Source organism: Chlorocebus sabaeus, chromosome 1 (assembly GCF_047675955.1).
Source record: "Chlorocebus sabaeus isolate Y175 chromosome 1, mChlSab1.0.hap1, whole genome shotgun sequence".
In the NCBI taxonomy this organism is placed as follows: domain Eukaryota; kingdom Metazoa; phylum Chordata; class Mammalia; order Primates; family Cercopithecidae; genus Chlorocebus; species Chlorocebus sabaeus.
The window spans coordinates 58,650,891-58,666,534 of NC_132904.1; the positions used below are offsets into that span (position 1 = coordinate 58,650,891).

Genomic DNA, 15,644 nt, shown 5'->3' on the forward strand with positions numbered 1-15,644 from the left:
TGGTTGGAGACCTGACTCCAAGGTCAGTTCTTCCCTTCTAGTCTCTTTTGCCAGGTCCAGGCACTACCGCAGTCTTCCGCATTCTTTACGGGCAGGAATGCCTTGCTTACTGCTCTTTAGCCCATTCATTATGTGACTTAAATGCCACTTGGTGACAAAAAGAGTATCTTAAACCCTAATCCTACCTATGACAATTAATATTTCCTTCATCCAAATCCACACAATAAAAAGGAGTCGTGATTAAGCTGCAGTTCCTACAGACAGGCAAGTTGAATAGCAGGTAGTATATTGATTTTGTACAGTATACTATCTCTGGGCGACTCAATGGATTATTGTGATATGATCACACTTAACCAGATGGGGGTCTCAATGCCAAAAAGTTGAAGTACCATTCTTAAGAACAAGTCTACTAGTCTCAGGAATCATTCTCACCTTTCGATTAAGTGAGTAAGCTTTTAGACCTATTAAAACATTTTAACTCTTTCTTCTCTACTGCCCTCCCTGGCTGACTTAGTAAGTGGATTGTTGTACATATGGTCTGGTTCTGAGCAGTTTTCTGTCCTGCTTCTAAAATCCACTGAATCCAAAGAAGATGAGAAATATTCGGTAGGGTAAATTGTGTTGTGCGATAGTGCTAAACCATGTCAATTGCCCTAAAGTGGCATGGGGTGGAAGAGACAATGCTGTTCTTTGCCTAGGGTAGACTCACTTCTTTCCCTTCCTTTGTTGAATTGATTAGCAACTATCTATTCTTTAGACAGTAAACAAATGATAGTTATTCTTCAAACGAAATCTCATAGTAAATACCATTTAACTAATGTAGTGCCTAAATCTTATAAAAATTAAATTATTTCCCAGTGTGGTAGATACTGGATGGCTAAAAATGACTTCTTTTTCCTTGGACTCAGCACCAAATACAAAGGGGGATGTCTATGCTAAGATAAAAGTAATTGCAGGGCTCTAGTTATATACAATAGTCTGCAAGTGACTACCCATCTGGAATTACTGACCATGGAATTATGGCCAAGCCCCCCCTCAGTGGTTTATTCTATCTCTCTCAATCCAGGTAAGAGGTAGGGTACATCATCCCCCAGCGATCTGCCCTGTCCTTTATCATATGGGTGGTAAAATATATTCCTGGATTAGAGGCTTTAGTTGAGAAATGCCATATTAGCTCAAGGTGGAGGGCTGCAGTCCTTTGGTGGTGGCTTCTCAGTGATTTGCCTAAGAAAGCAAACTCAAACCCAGGCAAGGCTTCCCTGCTGGCAGAGCCCATTGAATTCCTCAGATTATAGAAAGAGACTCAATAGAGTCTATTTAGTAGTTCCAGACTTTTTTTTTTTTTTTTTTTTTTTTTTTTTTTTTTTTGCGTCTTGGAATGTCCCAGGGCATTTTTGCTGAAGGAGCCCAAACTCCTGCATCCTGACAATTGGCTCCAGCAGTAATTACATACTTCAAAATGTGAACTTCAGCCAACCTAGTTCTCATCTCAGGTGTCTGGTGCTCTGATGCACCTAGTGTGCCTTGGCCAAAACAAACATCCATGACATATTGATGGATTTACTTGCTTTTAAATTGTTTTTTCTATCCCTAATCTTTTTGGTAGGTGTCTATATATGTTCTAGTTTTCTAGGTCTGCCATAACAAGTTACCACAAATTAAATGGTTTAAAACAACAGAAGTGTATTTTGTCAAAGCCCAAGAAGGCAGAAGTACAATATCAGTATGGTAGAGCCACTCACTCTGGAAGGTTCTGAGGGAGAATCCACTCTATGCCTCTCTCTTAGTTTCTGATCCTTGGTATTCCTTGGCTTGTGGCTGCCCTCCAATCTCTTCCTTCATTTTCATAGTATTGTCTTTTTTGTGTCTCTGTGGCTTCTCCTCTACTTATAAGTACACCAGGCATTTGATTTAGAATGATCTCATCTCAAGATCCTTAACTTAATTATATCTGCAAAGATATAGTTATATCTGCAAAGGTCATATTCACAGGTACTAGGGGTTAGGGCTTAGACATATCTTCTGGGGGGACACTATTTGCTATTGTTTAAATGTGTCCACCAAATTTCATGTGGTGGAAACTTAATCTCCAAATTCATATGTTGATTGGAAGTGGGGCCTTTGGGAGGTACTTAGGATTAGATAAAGTCAACACGGTGGGGTTCCCAAAATAGGACTGGTGGCTTTATAAGAAGAAGAGGCCTGCGCTGACATGCACACTCCTGTCCTCTCACCATATGATGCCTTCACCATGCTATGATGAAGCAAAAAGGCTTTCACCAGATGCCAGCACCAAGCTGTCAGACTTCCCAGCCTCCAGAACCATGAGCTAAATAAATCTCTGTTCTTTATAAATTACCCAGCCCATGGTATTCAGTTTATAGCAACGGAAAATGGACTAAGACACTATTCAACACACTAAAATATGAGATACAAAAATAGTCATTTGAGTGAATAATGTGCCTGATTCTTGCTATAAAAGGCATCCCTAAGCCTACTGGTCATAATATACCATTCCAAGATCTTCCATCCATTTGGATATTTTAATTTCTGGAGTCAGTACAAATTCACTTCCTGATGCCTCAAACTTGTAGCTATTGTAACTGCCAGTGACACAGAGCTCCCTCATTGTGTGGAATAACCTTACCTCTTCCGTAGACAGGATGTCTATGACAAAGGGTGGAAGGTGGTGCCTGTCTACTGAGGCCCACTGCCTGTTAAATGAGTCGTTCTATCTGTGCCTCACATTGTTACTTTTGATTTAAAGGTTAGTGCCCAGAGGATGCATCAGTTTTTCCGGGCAAATGAAAGTGAGGGTCCTGGTCAGGGATGTGTCTTTTATAATGAGCTCACATAGATATCTCTCATCCTTTCTTAGATTTTGATTTTTCTATTTAATAATCAAAGACTGTTAAGTTACATTGCTATGTGAGACAAAGGGTTCCAACTCACAAAACCACTCACCGACCTCTGTTGAGTCTCTTCACTAGCACTGTTACTCCCCTCCAGTAATCAGCCAGCAATTGTTTTTCAAAAGCAGTGTAATTCTCAGCTGCTAAAAGCATTCCTTAGTCAAACATCCTAAATACTTATGCTATATTTTCCCTTATAGGATCTGCCCCCCTCCCTCCTTGACAAATCATCTTGGTGGAAGAGGTAGAAATCACAGAGACTCCATGGTCTCATTTTTCTTTCTGAATCATAGGACCCAAAGGCTAGAATTGGCCATACTGTGGCTTCTTGCCAGGGTTAGTCACCCAGGCTCCTCTCAATCCTATTGAAAGTATGCAGCCTTTTGGATGACCCAAGATACAGAGTGTGTGAAAATTCCAAGGTGAAGCATTTGCTGACTGTAACACCTCCCTCTTCTTTGTTGCAGCAGGAGGTGTTACACGTGTTTCACTACCTGTCGTGAGTGAGTTTAAGCACTACTATTCTAGGTAATCCCTGTCTGCTGGATTTCTGGTGGATGCTCTCTGAACCCAGTGGCACAGACTCATCCTCTTGGGTATGATGTTAAGAACGGTAGTGCCTTTGTCACTTTTGTTTTTAGGGGATCTTGGCAACTTCATATAGTGGGGCACCGGGCAACTGAAAGAAGAACGAAAACAAAGATGCAGAATGATATCATCTAAGACACTACAATCTGATCTATCTTTCTCAGAGATTTCCTTAAAGTAAAAGGAGCACCAACTTGTTCTTGAATAGGTAGAGACAGACGGCCACCCTTAAGCAGATGTTTGTTAGGTAGATATATTTCAGGCAGCCCCAGGTCTAATGAAAGGTATAATGGATTTTTTTTCTCCTTAGTACAGCCAACTCTTCCTCACAGTATGCTGTGCTCTGGGGACGGGGTGGGCCAGTATATAAATGGAACCCTTGACAAGCAGGATGGGTAATACCTTTTAGTTTTTTAAAGCAGTTGTTAGCTCAACTGCCATAGTATTCCACTAATTGTTGCAAGACTCATTATATCTGGCCAACTACTAGTTTAATTGTCTATGTTCTACTGGGTGTGTTCAGGTTTTATTAACATTTCCTACAGAGAATCTAATACTTTCACATAATTGGAGAAGTCATTTGCAGGGGCATCCTGGGTAATGAGATACTGTAATACTGATGTTGATTAATCAAAGTTGTTACTAGTTTTCCAGAGCTACCAAAACAAAAAAAGTCACAAACTAGGTGGCTTAAAACAACAGAAATTTGCCAGGTGCGGTGGCTTATACCTGTAATCCTAGCATTTTGGGAGGCCGAGGCAGGTGGATCACTGGAGGTCAGGAGTTTGAGATCAGCCTGGTCAACATGGTGAAACTCCATCTCGTCTTTACTACAAATACAAAAACTAGCTGGGTGTGGTAGTGAGCACCTGTAGTCCCAGCTCTTCAGGAGGCTAAGGCAGGAGAATCACTCAAACTCGGGGGGTGGAGGTTGCAGTGAGCCGAGATCATGCCATTGCACTGCAGTCTGGGTGACAAGAGTGAGACTCTGTCTCAAACACCACCACCACCACCACCACCACCACCACCAAAAACCCCAGAAACGTATTCTATCATGGTTTTGGAGGGCAGAAGCCTGAAATCAAGGTGTTGGCAGGCGCATGTTCCTTCTGAAGCTCCTAGGGAAGGATCCTCCCTTGCCTCTTTTGGTTTCTGGGACATTCCTTGGTTTGTGGCAGCATAACTCTAATCTCTGCCTCTGTCGTCACATGGTGTTCTCCCTGTATATCTCTTCCCTCTCTTATAAGGACACCAGTCGTATTGGATTAAGGGCCTATTCTACTTCATTATGGTCTTATCTTAATTATATTTGCAAGACTCTATTTCAAAGTAAGGTCATATTCATAGGCACCAGGGGTTAGGACTTAAATATATCTTTTTGGGGACACAAGCAACCTGTGACAATAAGCTTCTGCTTTTCATGTCCATACCATGGGGTATGAGAGAGTAGATGCCACCAGCCACACCTCTAGTTTACAGAATAGAATTTTTTTTTTTTTTTTTTTTTTTTTTTTTTTTTTTTTTTTTTTTGAGGCAGCATTTCACTCTTTTGCCCAGGTTGGAGTGCAATGGTGAAATCTTGGCTCACCAAAACCTCTACCTCCCAGGTTCAAGCAATTCTCCCACCTCAGCCTCCCGAGTAGCTGGGGTTGCAGGCATGTGCCATCATCTCTGGCTAATTTTGTATTTTTAGTAGAGACGGGGTTTCTCCATGTTGGTCAGGCTGGTCTCAAACTCCTGACCTCAGGTGATCCGCCCGCCCCGGCCTCCCAAAGTGCTGGGATGACAGGTGCGAGCCACTGCACCTGGCTGAGAATAGAAATTTTTAAGACAACTACCTTAGAGGTGTTAAAAAGATTTTCAATTGGGAGGCCCTCAGGCTGAGATGGCTCCACCACATTTGATTCCTACATAAGCAAACCAAAGCCCAATGTAAAAAGTAAAAGAAAACTAGGGACCTTACCAATTAGAAACCACCAGCTAACCTCTAACTAAGGAATTTCCATATTAATGAATCAAATATATTTTCTTTGTCTTACTTCCATGTTCAGCCTATAAAAGCTCACTGCCCACACTGCTACAGCTGAGCTCTCTAAACCTCTTTTGGCCTTGAGTGCTGCCTAATTTATGAATTGTTCTTAGCTCAAATAAACCCTTTAAAATTTTAAGGTTCCTAAATTTATTTTTGAACAGAGGGCATCATTCTACATCTTTGTTTTCTTCTTTTCTTACCCTTTTTGGAAACTGTAATACAGCTCTTCCTTTGATACTCTATAATCAAGGTCACTCTACTACAATTTCTATCAATCTCTGCTTTATTGACTCAGGCATTCTTCTAGCTGGCCCCAAGTTATTTTTACTTACCTCATGGGCTTCCATTTTCCACTATCAGCCAGTTCATATGGCTTTTAAACTTGGGGCTTTGGGGAGACCGGCAGAACCATCATTGGTTCTATTGTTAAGTTTAAGGTCGTCCTTGTTCCACATATCCAGAGAGGGAGTTAGTGCTACAGGAGATGGAAAAAAATTATTTAGGCAGATAGTGAGGGTAAAAGAGTCCTCAGCAGAATTTCCCTTTTAACAAAAAACAGCCCCCAAATCATTTATTTTCTAACAAAGAACAGCCTGAAAAATCAAGCTGCAAACATAGATAAGCAAGTTGGAAGCTTGCAGGAGTGAATGCCGGCAACTGTATCAATAGAAAAGGGTTACCTGGGGGCCAGGTATGTTCAACATGGAGGCTCATCTTCCCTTTTCTTTGTCACCACATGTACAGAAAAGAAACAGGCAACATGGTACTGGCCAGGTAGAGAACCCATCTGCAAAATAAAAGATTAGGGTGGGGGTGGTCATCTTTTTGTGCCCTATACAAATGGCACACCTAGCCCTAACCAGTTTTTCGTGCTCTATGCAAATGGCACACCTGGTCCAACCCATCTTTTGTGCCCTATATAAATGACACACTGCCTCCTTAAAGTCACCTATAAAATCCCTTGCATTCCACTGCGGAACCAGTAACCCATTTCTCTGGGACCCATCTCTGTTGCAGAGAGCTCTTCTTTTTCTTTTGCCTGTTCAACTTCTGCGCTGAACCTCACTCTTTGTGTGTCCGTGTCCTACTTTTCCATAGCTGTGAGACAACAAATCTCAGGTATTTACTCCAGACAACAATGCCACTTCGTTACCAGGTTTTAAAAAATATCTATCCACGCTGGGTGTGGTGGCTTACGCCTGTAATCCCAGCACTTTGGGAGGCCGAGATGGGTGGATCACGGGGTCAGGAATTCAAGATGAGCCTGATCAACATGGTGAAATCCCATCTCTACTAAAAATACAAAAATTAGTTGGGCCTGGTCACACGTGCCTGTAATCCCAGCTACTCAGGAGGCTGAGGCAGGGGAATTGCTTGAACCCGGGAGGTGGAGGTTGCAGTGAGCCAAGATCGCACCTTTGCACTCCAGCCTGGGCGACAGAGCGAGACTTGGTCTCAAAACAAACAAACAAACAAACAAACAAAAACTATCCAAATCTATCCAAGTATCTATCCAAGTACTTCTTACTTCCAAATGTACTGAACTTCCTTAGCCCCACTCATCAAGGCTGGTGATTCTTTCATAGGCTTCCTGTAATTTAATATCCATTCCTAGTAGTACCCAGATTTTTGTACAGATATCCACTTTTCCTCCCATACCACCCTAATACTCCTGGAAAAGCTGAATCTGCTCTACTTCAGAATTGATCTAACTTGTCAAAAGGCAATTATTAGATTTCTTGTCAGTGATTGGTTAGGGAACATACATCTAAACCTATCAATGCATGTCATTTTTGTAGCCATAGAATATGGATTTGGAAAAGCCATGTAACCCAATGGAAGGCAAGTGTAAAAATTCTGGGAGGCTTCTGGAAAATAAATGTCCTAATATTTAAGATAGTCCCCTTTTTCTTTTAGATCTTGTGCAGAGTTGTGAGGCCTGGAATGAAGCTGACACCTGTGTGTATGTGGGCACATACACAGGGGTAGGGGGTGTGTGGGGGACATAGGGGAGTGTGAGAGGTGCGGGATGGGGCTCATAGTTGAGCAGTTGAGAGAACTGCAGAGAACCAGATTTGGAGCTGTGAATGACTCACACTTAATCACCACTCTACCAATGGTCTTTTTCAATTATATTTGAATTGAGTTTCCTGTTACTAAGTACTGTTTGAAATGAGTTTTTGTTCCCTCAGTCTGAAAGCATTTTAACTGGTACATCCCTGATGGATCTCTCTGGGTAAATGTAGTTTCACTGGAAGAGATGGTGATTGGTGATTCCCATCAGATTCCCAAGAGAGTTTATTTTCTCTTGTATTAAGCCGGGCGAGGGTGGGGGGGGCACTTAGGCTTACGGCCTGGTAGAAGCCGGCCATCAACTTAGCATCACCAGATTTCTGGCGTTAGCTGCCCACTGTCTGTGGCACTTTAGGCCCATGTAACTATTTCCAGAGTGACACAAGTTTCTTCCACAGTTGTTATCAAGTGGCCCTCACAGGTTCAGTGAGAAGAGGAAGAGGGAGAGAGATCATTAGGATTAATGGATTACTTGCATTTGTGAGACGGTTTGCCAAGTATTGCTACAAACAAGGCATGGGATTTTCTTTTCTTTTTTCTTTCTTTTTTTCCTTTTTTTTGAGATGGAGTCTTGCTCTGTTCTCCAGGCTGTAGTGCAGTGGAGCGATCTCGGCTCACTGCAACCTCTGCCTCCCAGGTTCAAACGATTCTTCTGCCTCAGCCCTCCCGAGTAGCTGGGATTACAGGCGTGTGTCACAACGCCCTGCTAATTTCTGTATTTTTAGTAGAGACGGGGTTTTGCCATGTTGCCTAGGCTGGTCTCGAACTCCTTGCCTCACGTGATCCTCACCCCTCGCCCTCCCAAAATGCTGGAATTACAGGCGTGAGCCACGGTGTCCGGCTAAGGCATGGGATTTTTCGAACTGCTGACATTAGAAATTCACAATCCACATCATTAACTGGATCCTCCATGCCCACTCTCTCCCTCTCTGTAGCAGCAATTTATCTTTACTCTCCAAAGTTCCACAGAACACAAGAAACAAACCAAAAAAAAAAAAAAAAAAAAAAAAAAGAAAGTCAGGCAGGAGCCCAAGTAACCTCTATCAAAGCAAAGACCAGTGCCCACTCTAACCCTTTTAAGGGTTTTAAAAGAAGAGGTGAGGAGGTGTCCTGCTTATCCCCCAAGCTTGGGTGCTGGAGAGAGGGGCGGCTGAGATTTAAAGAAGGAGAGGGCAGAGAGCTAGAGAAAAGAAACAGGATAATTCTACCCAAGAGGACGAAATAGAGAAGCAGGAAACGAAGCCTGCGGCTAAACCCTGGTGATGACTATTAGGGAAACACCAGAGGATGCCCCGCCCGCCAGCCCACAATGAGCAGCCTGTCCAGTCACAAAGCGGGGCCTCGGGCCTTGACAGTTCGCGATCTGTAAGCAGAATGTTCCAGGGCCTCCCTGTCGCCTGTGTCCAGACTGGGAGCCACGAAAATACGATCTTCAGCGGTGTGGGAGGCCGAAAGTGGACGGCGACTGATGCCCCTCTTGCCGTGCCAACATAGTTTCTGCGCCCACTAGAAACTATGCATGAAATAAAAATTTCCGTAATTCGCCCTTTGCAGTGGAGAGACCAGAAACAGGCACACCAGGGAACTGGAGCGGAGGAGGGTAACTCAAACTCACAGTGAGAGGGTTTGCAGGGGGCCGATTTGGGGCCAACAAGCTTCCCAGTACGTCCCCGGGGCGGGGCAGCGGAAGGCGAAACGCTTTCAAGAGACCCCGCTGCCGACATCCCCACGCCCTCGCGCCCTCCCGCTGCCCCAGAAGGCCAACTCCGCCTGCCTGAGTCACAGCTGGAGCTGGGGAGGAGCCAGGGAAAGGCAGCCCTAGACTGTAGTGCAGCCAGCGGTTTCAGGCAGACGGAGCTGAGCGGTCAGGGATCATGAGGGAGAGTGCGTTGGAGCCGGGGCCTGTGCCCGAGGCGTCGGCTGGGGGTCCCGTGCACGCCGTGACGGTGGTGACCTTGCTGGAGAAGCTGGCCTCCATGCTGGAGACGCTGCGGGAGCGGCAGGGAGGCCTGGCTCGAAGGCAGGGAGGCCTGGCCGGGTCCGTGCGCCGCATCCAGAGCGGCCTGGGCGCTTTGAGTCGCAGCCACGACACCACCAGCAACACCTTGGCGCAGCTGCTGGCCAAGGCGGAGCGCGTAAGCTCGCACGCCAACGCCGCCCAAGAGCGCGCGGTGCGCCGCGCAGCCCAGGTGCAGAGGCTGGAGGCCAACCATGGGCTGCTGGTGGCGCGCGGGAAGCTCCACGTTCTGCTCTTTAAGGTCAGTGACCTCAAATGGTCCCCAGTCCAGGGCCTTTGCCGGCGTTTGGGCCACCAGCTGGGGGCTCCCTGCCTCCATCCACCTACCACACCCACATTCCGGACCCCTCCCGCCGTCTGTTACTGTGGAACAGACTCGCAGAGCCGCACCCATTTCCCAAGAGCCAGCCCCATCCCTCCCTCTCACGCCTGAGCCCCGCCTGGCCAATCCAAGCCCGCCCAGCTCTAGCTCAGGCCACGTCCGCAGAATTTGGTATAAGTCCCAGTCAATTCCTAAAATAACGGTGGTTGAAAGGGCATTCCGTGACTGTGGGCACCATCCTCCTCTCGCCCCTCACTGGGCCTCACCTACTTTACAAAGTTTTGCAGTTCGCACGCAGCTTTCCCTCCCTTTACCTTCCCGCGCCTGTCTTTACCCCCAGACTCTGGCTGCAGAGTTAAAAGGCTTGTGTAATTAAGGCGTGAGTTTCGGGCTGCTGGGGGTAAGGAGCTGCCAGGATCAGTGCTGTGTCCGTCATATGCAGGAGGAGGGTGAAGTCCCAGCCAGCGCTTTCCAGAAGGCACCAGAGCCCTTGGGCCCGGAGGACCAGTCCGAGCTGGGCCCAGAGCAGCTGGAGGCCGAAGTTGGAGAGAGCTCGGACGAGGAGCCGGTGGAGTCCAGGGCCCAGCGGCTGCGGCGCACCGGATTGCAGAAGGTACAGAGCCTCCGAAGGGCCCTTTCGGGCCGGAAAGGCCCTGCAGGGCCACCGCCCACCCCCGTCAAGCCGCCTCGCCTTGGGCCTGGCCGGAGCGCTGAAGCCCAGCTGGAAGCCCAACCTGAGCTGGAGCCCATGCTGGAGCTGGAGCCAGAGACTCCGCAGGACACCGAGGAAGATCCCAGGAGACCTGGGGCTGCCAAAGAAGTTCCGCTCCAAATAGAGAGTGCAGCCTGAGGGCTGGTGTTGCCTGTCTCCCCTGTGCTTGTGCCTTGTCCTAAAATAAATCCTTTGAGAATGTAGCACTCACGCCCTAATAAGGAGCGAATCCTGCATCCACCAAGCCGTGCTCTCTGGCCCTCCCTTCCTTAAGCCCAGTCCTGTGTCCTCTGAAAGAGGTGCAGCCACTCACACCTGCTTGCCCTCACCATCAATAAAAGTAATTTCACGCGAACCAGACTCCGTGAGAAGGGATGGGGAAGCGGTTGGATGTGGGAAGGCAGTTACAAGGAATAAGACAAATGTTGGAACCTGGAATCATTGTACGATTTCTCCAGTTTCCACGGAGTCCTGGGTTCTAGACTCCAGTGACATATAGAAATATCATTCTGACCACTTGCTCTTTAAACTTTCCTCATGGGAACACACAGTTGCAATTTTTTTTTTTAAAGCATCGAGTACAGTCCTTTCTGTAGTTGCTTACTAAGTGTCAACTAATGGTTTTCCTCTTAGTCTTTTCTTCCTTTAGCACCTCCTAAAAGTTGGGTTTTCCAGTATTCCTTTCTTGGTCCTCTTTTTACTCTGGGTGCTTTTCGGCTGACATTCATGCCTAGGCCTCCCCTACCAGCTGCATACACCCCATACCCCTGTCTTGAGCTGCAGTTGAAAAGTACTTCAAAAGTAGCAAGTATCTTCTACCTTTTAAATTCCATTTCATTCAATAGCCATTTATTGAACACCTACTATGTGGCAGGTCCTACTAGGTATGGTTCAGAATATTTCCCCCTCTTGTGTTTTCTTTACCAATGAATGGTACCGTCATCCACAGAGAAACTTGGGAGTCCTTGTTGGCTTAAGGACTTTCTCTCATCCCCCTCCCACATGGAAACAGCTATTCTATTGATTTTACCTCTGCAATCTGTCCACTTTTCTAATACAGCGGCTGCCTTTTTTCAGGACTTTCACTTGACCAGTGTTTGAACTGCCAATCTCATCACATCATTGTCTTGATTCAAATATTTCAGTGCTTCCTCATTATCTTCAGAATAAAGACCCTTTATGATCTGGTCCCTGCCTATTTTTGTAGCCTCATCTCTCACCACTTCCCCTCATGCTACCATTGAGTCACACTGAGCTCTGTGCTCTCACTCTCATCCCTGCTGTCCTGCCAAACTTAGAAAAGCACACCTGTTTCAGGGCCAGGTGTTTCTCTTCCTTCTCTCAAAGCACCACTTGCACATTTCTAGTGCTAACTGCACGGATTGTGAGGGTTTGTGGTTATGCCCCCACTCCACTCTACTAAATTGTGGCTCCCTTGCAGTAGGGACAGTTTTATTCATTTCTGTATTTCCCACACTAAGTACTGTGTCTGGCACAGGGTAGACCTTCTTGAGGGGCTGAGGAGAGTTCCCTGCAGCAGTAAAGCAAGAATATCACAGAAGGGGCTGGGCGCAGTGGCTCATGCCTGTAATCTTAGCACTTTGGGAGGCCAAGGTGGGTGGAGGACTTGACCTCCGGAGCTCGAATCCACCCTTGGCAAGTTGATGAAACCCCATTTCTACAAAAAATACAAAATTTAGCTAGATGTGGTGACTTGTGCTTGTAGTCCCAGCTACTTGGGGGGCCGAGGTGGGAGGATCACTCGAGCCCAGGAGGCAGAAGTTGCAGGTAAGCCATTGCACTCCAGCCCGGGTGACAGAGCGAGACCATATTTCAAAAAAAAAAAAAAAAAAAAAAAAAGGAAGGAAAAAAATAAAAAGCTAGAAGTGGGACTGGGGTGGTTAAGGATGAGGAGCACGATCATATACTCCTTCATTCAGTCACTATCTTATAACAACATTTTTAATACCTACTTTGTTCGAGGCCCTATGCTAGGTCTCATGAACACCTCAGGGAGCTCAGGATTTAGAGGGAGATACCATCACCAATTGTAATGAATGATAGTTACATGTAAGCTATTTTGAGAGCAAATGGGGAAGGGGCATGACCCAACCTGAAGGAGGAAAAGTGGGAGATATATAAGGAATTGTTCTTGGAAATGGTAAATAGTGAGATGGAAATCAGGAATGGTGAGGGGCAGTAGAGCTCAGTGGTGGGTAGTTTGGGTTCTCTGCTCTATTATCTATCAAATGAGATAATTATAGCCCCCTACTTGGGCTGTTGCAAAGATTAAGTGACATAAATCAAGGGCATAGCAGTGCTGAGGTATCGTTTTTGCTCCATAAGCTTCAGGTATATAATTCATTTGCCCACTCATTCAACAAGTACTTACCGAACTCTTAGGGTCTTCCAGGTACTATTTTAAATCTAAGGATACTACCAGGCATGATGGCTCACATCTGTAATCCCAGCACTCTGGGAGGCTGAGACCGGCAGTTTGCTTAAGTCCAGGAGTTTGAGACCAGCCTGGTCAATATGGCGAAACCCCGTCTGTACTGAAAATACACAAGTAGTTAGCCAGGTGTGGTGGTGCACACCTGTAGTCTCAGCTACTTGGTAGGCTGAGGCATGAGAGTTGATTAAGTCTGGGGGGCAGAGTCTGCAGATTGCACCACTGCACTCCACCCTGGGCAAGAGGGTGACAGTCTGTCTCAAAAAATAAAATAAATAATAAACAAATAAAGTAAATAAAATAAAATCTGAGGATACAGTGACACATAAAAAAGACAAGATCCATACCTCTATAGAGTCAAATTCCAGTAGGAAGAGACAGGTAATAAATAAGTAAACATGTAAACCAGATAAAAACAAGTAAACACATGAACCACAAGGGCGTTCTGGTTTTGAGCTCTGAAGAAAAAGAAAACAGACTAAGGATGCAGATAAGGGTTTGTGGGGGTGTTCTTTAGATAAGGACATTGGGGATTAATATTGGGACCAGAGTTACATGTATGAGTTACTCCTTGACACTTGAGTTCAAGTGGTGTCACATTTTTATTTTCATGGATTCAATAAGAAGAGTTGAAGCCCCCACCTGCCTGCCATGCTGTTGGGAAGTTGATTATTAGTAATTTTAGTTGTCTTCCCATTTTCGAGATTGTGCAGTACTATGGGGCTCACACCATCTCTCAGCCTTTGCATATCTCTGCTGCCCTTGCTCCTTATGACCACACGATGTCAGTGTCGGGGAACCAGTGTCCTAGTTGGTGCCTCGTCTAATTACCCCAAGGTCAGCCTGTCCAGCAATATGTTGGGGACAGTTAGGGGTAGAGAAGGTGTGGGGGGCAGGGGTCCTTCCATGGAGGGTGGCTCTGCAGTAGCTCTCTTTGGTCTGGGGAAGTTTAGCACTTCTCCCGCAGGCTCCCAAACCTGGTGCTCAAGACTGTGCCCCTTTCAAGGTGTGGCCGTCTCAGTGGGACTGGTATGAGCAGGCTCAGTTCTCTGTCCCCAAGGAAAAATAAATCCTTTTTTTTCAAAATTCTTGGAAGTCTACTCGATTTTCCCTGTTCAACCCACAATCAGAATTTAGAACCTATATGTGCATTTTCCATATAAAACATCTTGACCCCTAGAAACCCAAAGGCTTGACTAATTTCACAAGGGAAGGGAATACTAGTTTTTATTTCTTCCTGAGTTGTCTATAGCAGCAAATAATAAAATCAAGTTAAAACAAAATTAGTTAAATTTCTTAATAGCTCATTTTGTTATATTGTGTTCTCCATTATCACTGCTGGTTATTATTATTAATATTGTTAAAAATAAATGGCCAGGTGCAGTGACTTATGCCTGTAATCCTAGCCTTTTGGGAGGCTGAGGTGGGTGGATAGCTTTAGGCCAGGAGTTCAAGACCATCCTGGGTAACATGGTGAAACCCTGTCTGTACAGAAAACTTAAAAAAAAAAAAAATTAGCTGGGCTTGGGGGCACACCTGTAGTTCTAGCTACTTGGGAGGCTGAGGTGGGAAGATTGCTTGAGCCCAGGATTTTAAAGTTGCAGTGAGTTATGATTGCGGCACTATACTCCAGCCTGGGTGACAGAATGAGACCTTGCCTTTAAAAAAGTAAAATAAAGGAAGTAGAGACAATGATACAGAATACCAACTTGTCATCCAGCATGTGTGGCATTTAGGCAGCTGTTTAAGCAGGCAGAAGGCACATTAGTGGATCATTAAAATTCACTTTGGCTCTCAACTCTTCAGGCCAGAAACACAAATTTATCATGCATTCCAGCAAGATTAGACTGATCTGCAATAACTGCACTCAGAAAACACTGATTAATTTGATTTCTGGATTCATTAATTTCTGTAAGAAATCTAATGGCCAAGTGACTGGAATAGTCTAGCTAGCTATTCAAAACATTTGTCATCCTTCAACAAAGTCTACATGGGAAGCCAAAGTAAGATCTTAAACTATGTATAATGCAATAGAATAGTAGAAACTGGATAAAAGTAATGGGCAGGATAATCTAATCTAATATGCCCACCTTTTGTTGTGACATGCCTCTTACATGGGCAAAAATATATACATTCCTGGTAGAAACTTCTTCCCTAGTTAAGGGCTAGAGGTCCTTTTGATTTTCCTTTATTGTGAGCAGAGGACTTATACAACCTCAGCATTGAATAGAACTTGAATGCTGTCTATTCCACAGGCATTTCCAACACTAAAGTGTCCTGTACTGTCTTGACATCTATCCTTGTGGTTTCAGATGTATCTTAGTTTCATCAGAGACAGACAGAGTTTGCATTCATGATCCTCTTTTCTGTTTTCAATTCTTTTTAACATGATGGTGGAAAACACAGTCTTTATTCAGTCATTTTGAAACAAGAGTCCAACAATCTTCCCCTACCCCCCGTCCTATGAGATTGAGCTTAATTATTCTGATAGCTATTTTATTTAATCCATCACCTGTGTCTTGAGCATGGATATTTT

At 45.1% G+C, this 15,644-nt stretch overlaps 1 protein-coding gene and 1 long non-coding RNA gene across 2 annotated transcripts; one reads left to right on the forward strand and one right to left on the reverse strand.

The window, feature by feature from the left end:
* Positions 1-5,560: 5,560 nt before the first annotated feature.
* LOC140712376 (uncharacterized) lies at positions 5,561-10,380 on the reverse strand. Its single transcript, XR_012093914.1, has 3 exons — positions 10,259-10,380; positions 6,213-6,319; positions 5,561-6,007 (listed from the first exon to the last, which is right to left on the reverse strand). It is a non-coding gene; the product is annotated as an uncharacterized lncRNA (long non-coding RNA).
* CAVIN3 (caveolae associated protein 3) lies at positions 9,390-11,011 on the forward strand. Its single transcript, XM_008008856.3, has 2 exons — positions 9,390-9,863; positions 10,387-11,011. Exons 1-2 carry the CDS (start codon positions 9,480-9,482, stop codon positions 10,792-10,794), a joined length of 792 nt encoding a protein of 263 aa, XP_008007047.3. The 5' UTR covers positions 9,390-9,479; the 3' UTR covers positions 10,795-11,011.
* Positions 11,012-15,644: the final 4,633 nt, after the last annotated feature.

Coding starts and splice junctions, on each gene's coding strand:
- CAVIN3 (XM_008008856.3), top strand. CDS start 9,480: ATGAGGGAGAGTGCGTTGGAGCCGGGGCCTGTGCCCGAGGCGTCGGCT. Junction 9,864..10,386: donor TCCACGTTCTGCTCTTTAAG/GTCAGTGACCTC, acceptor CGTCATATGCAG/GAGGAGGGTGAAGTCCCAGC.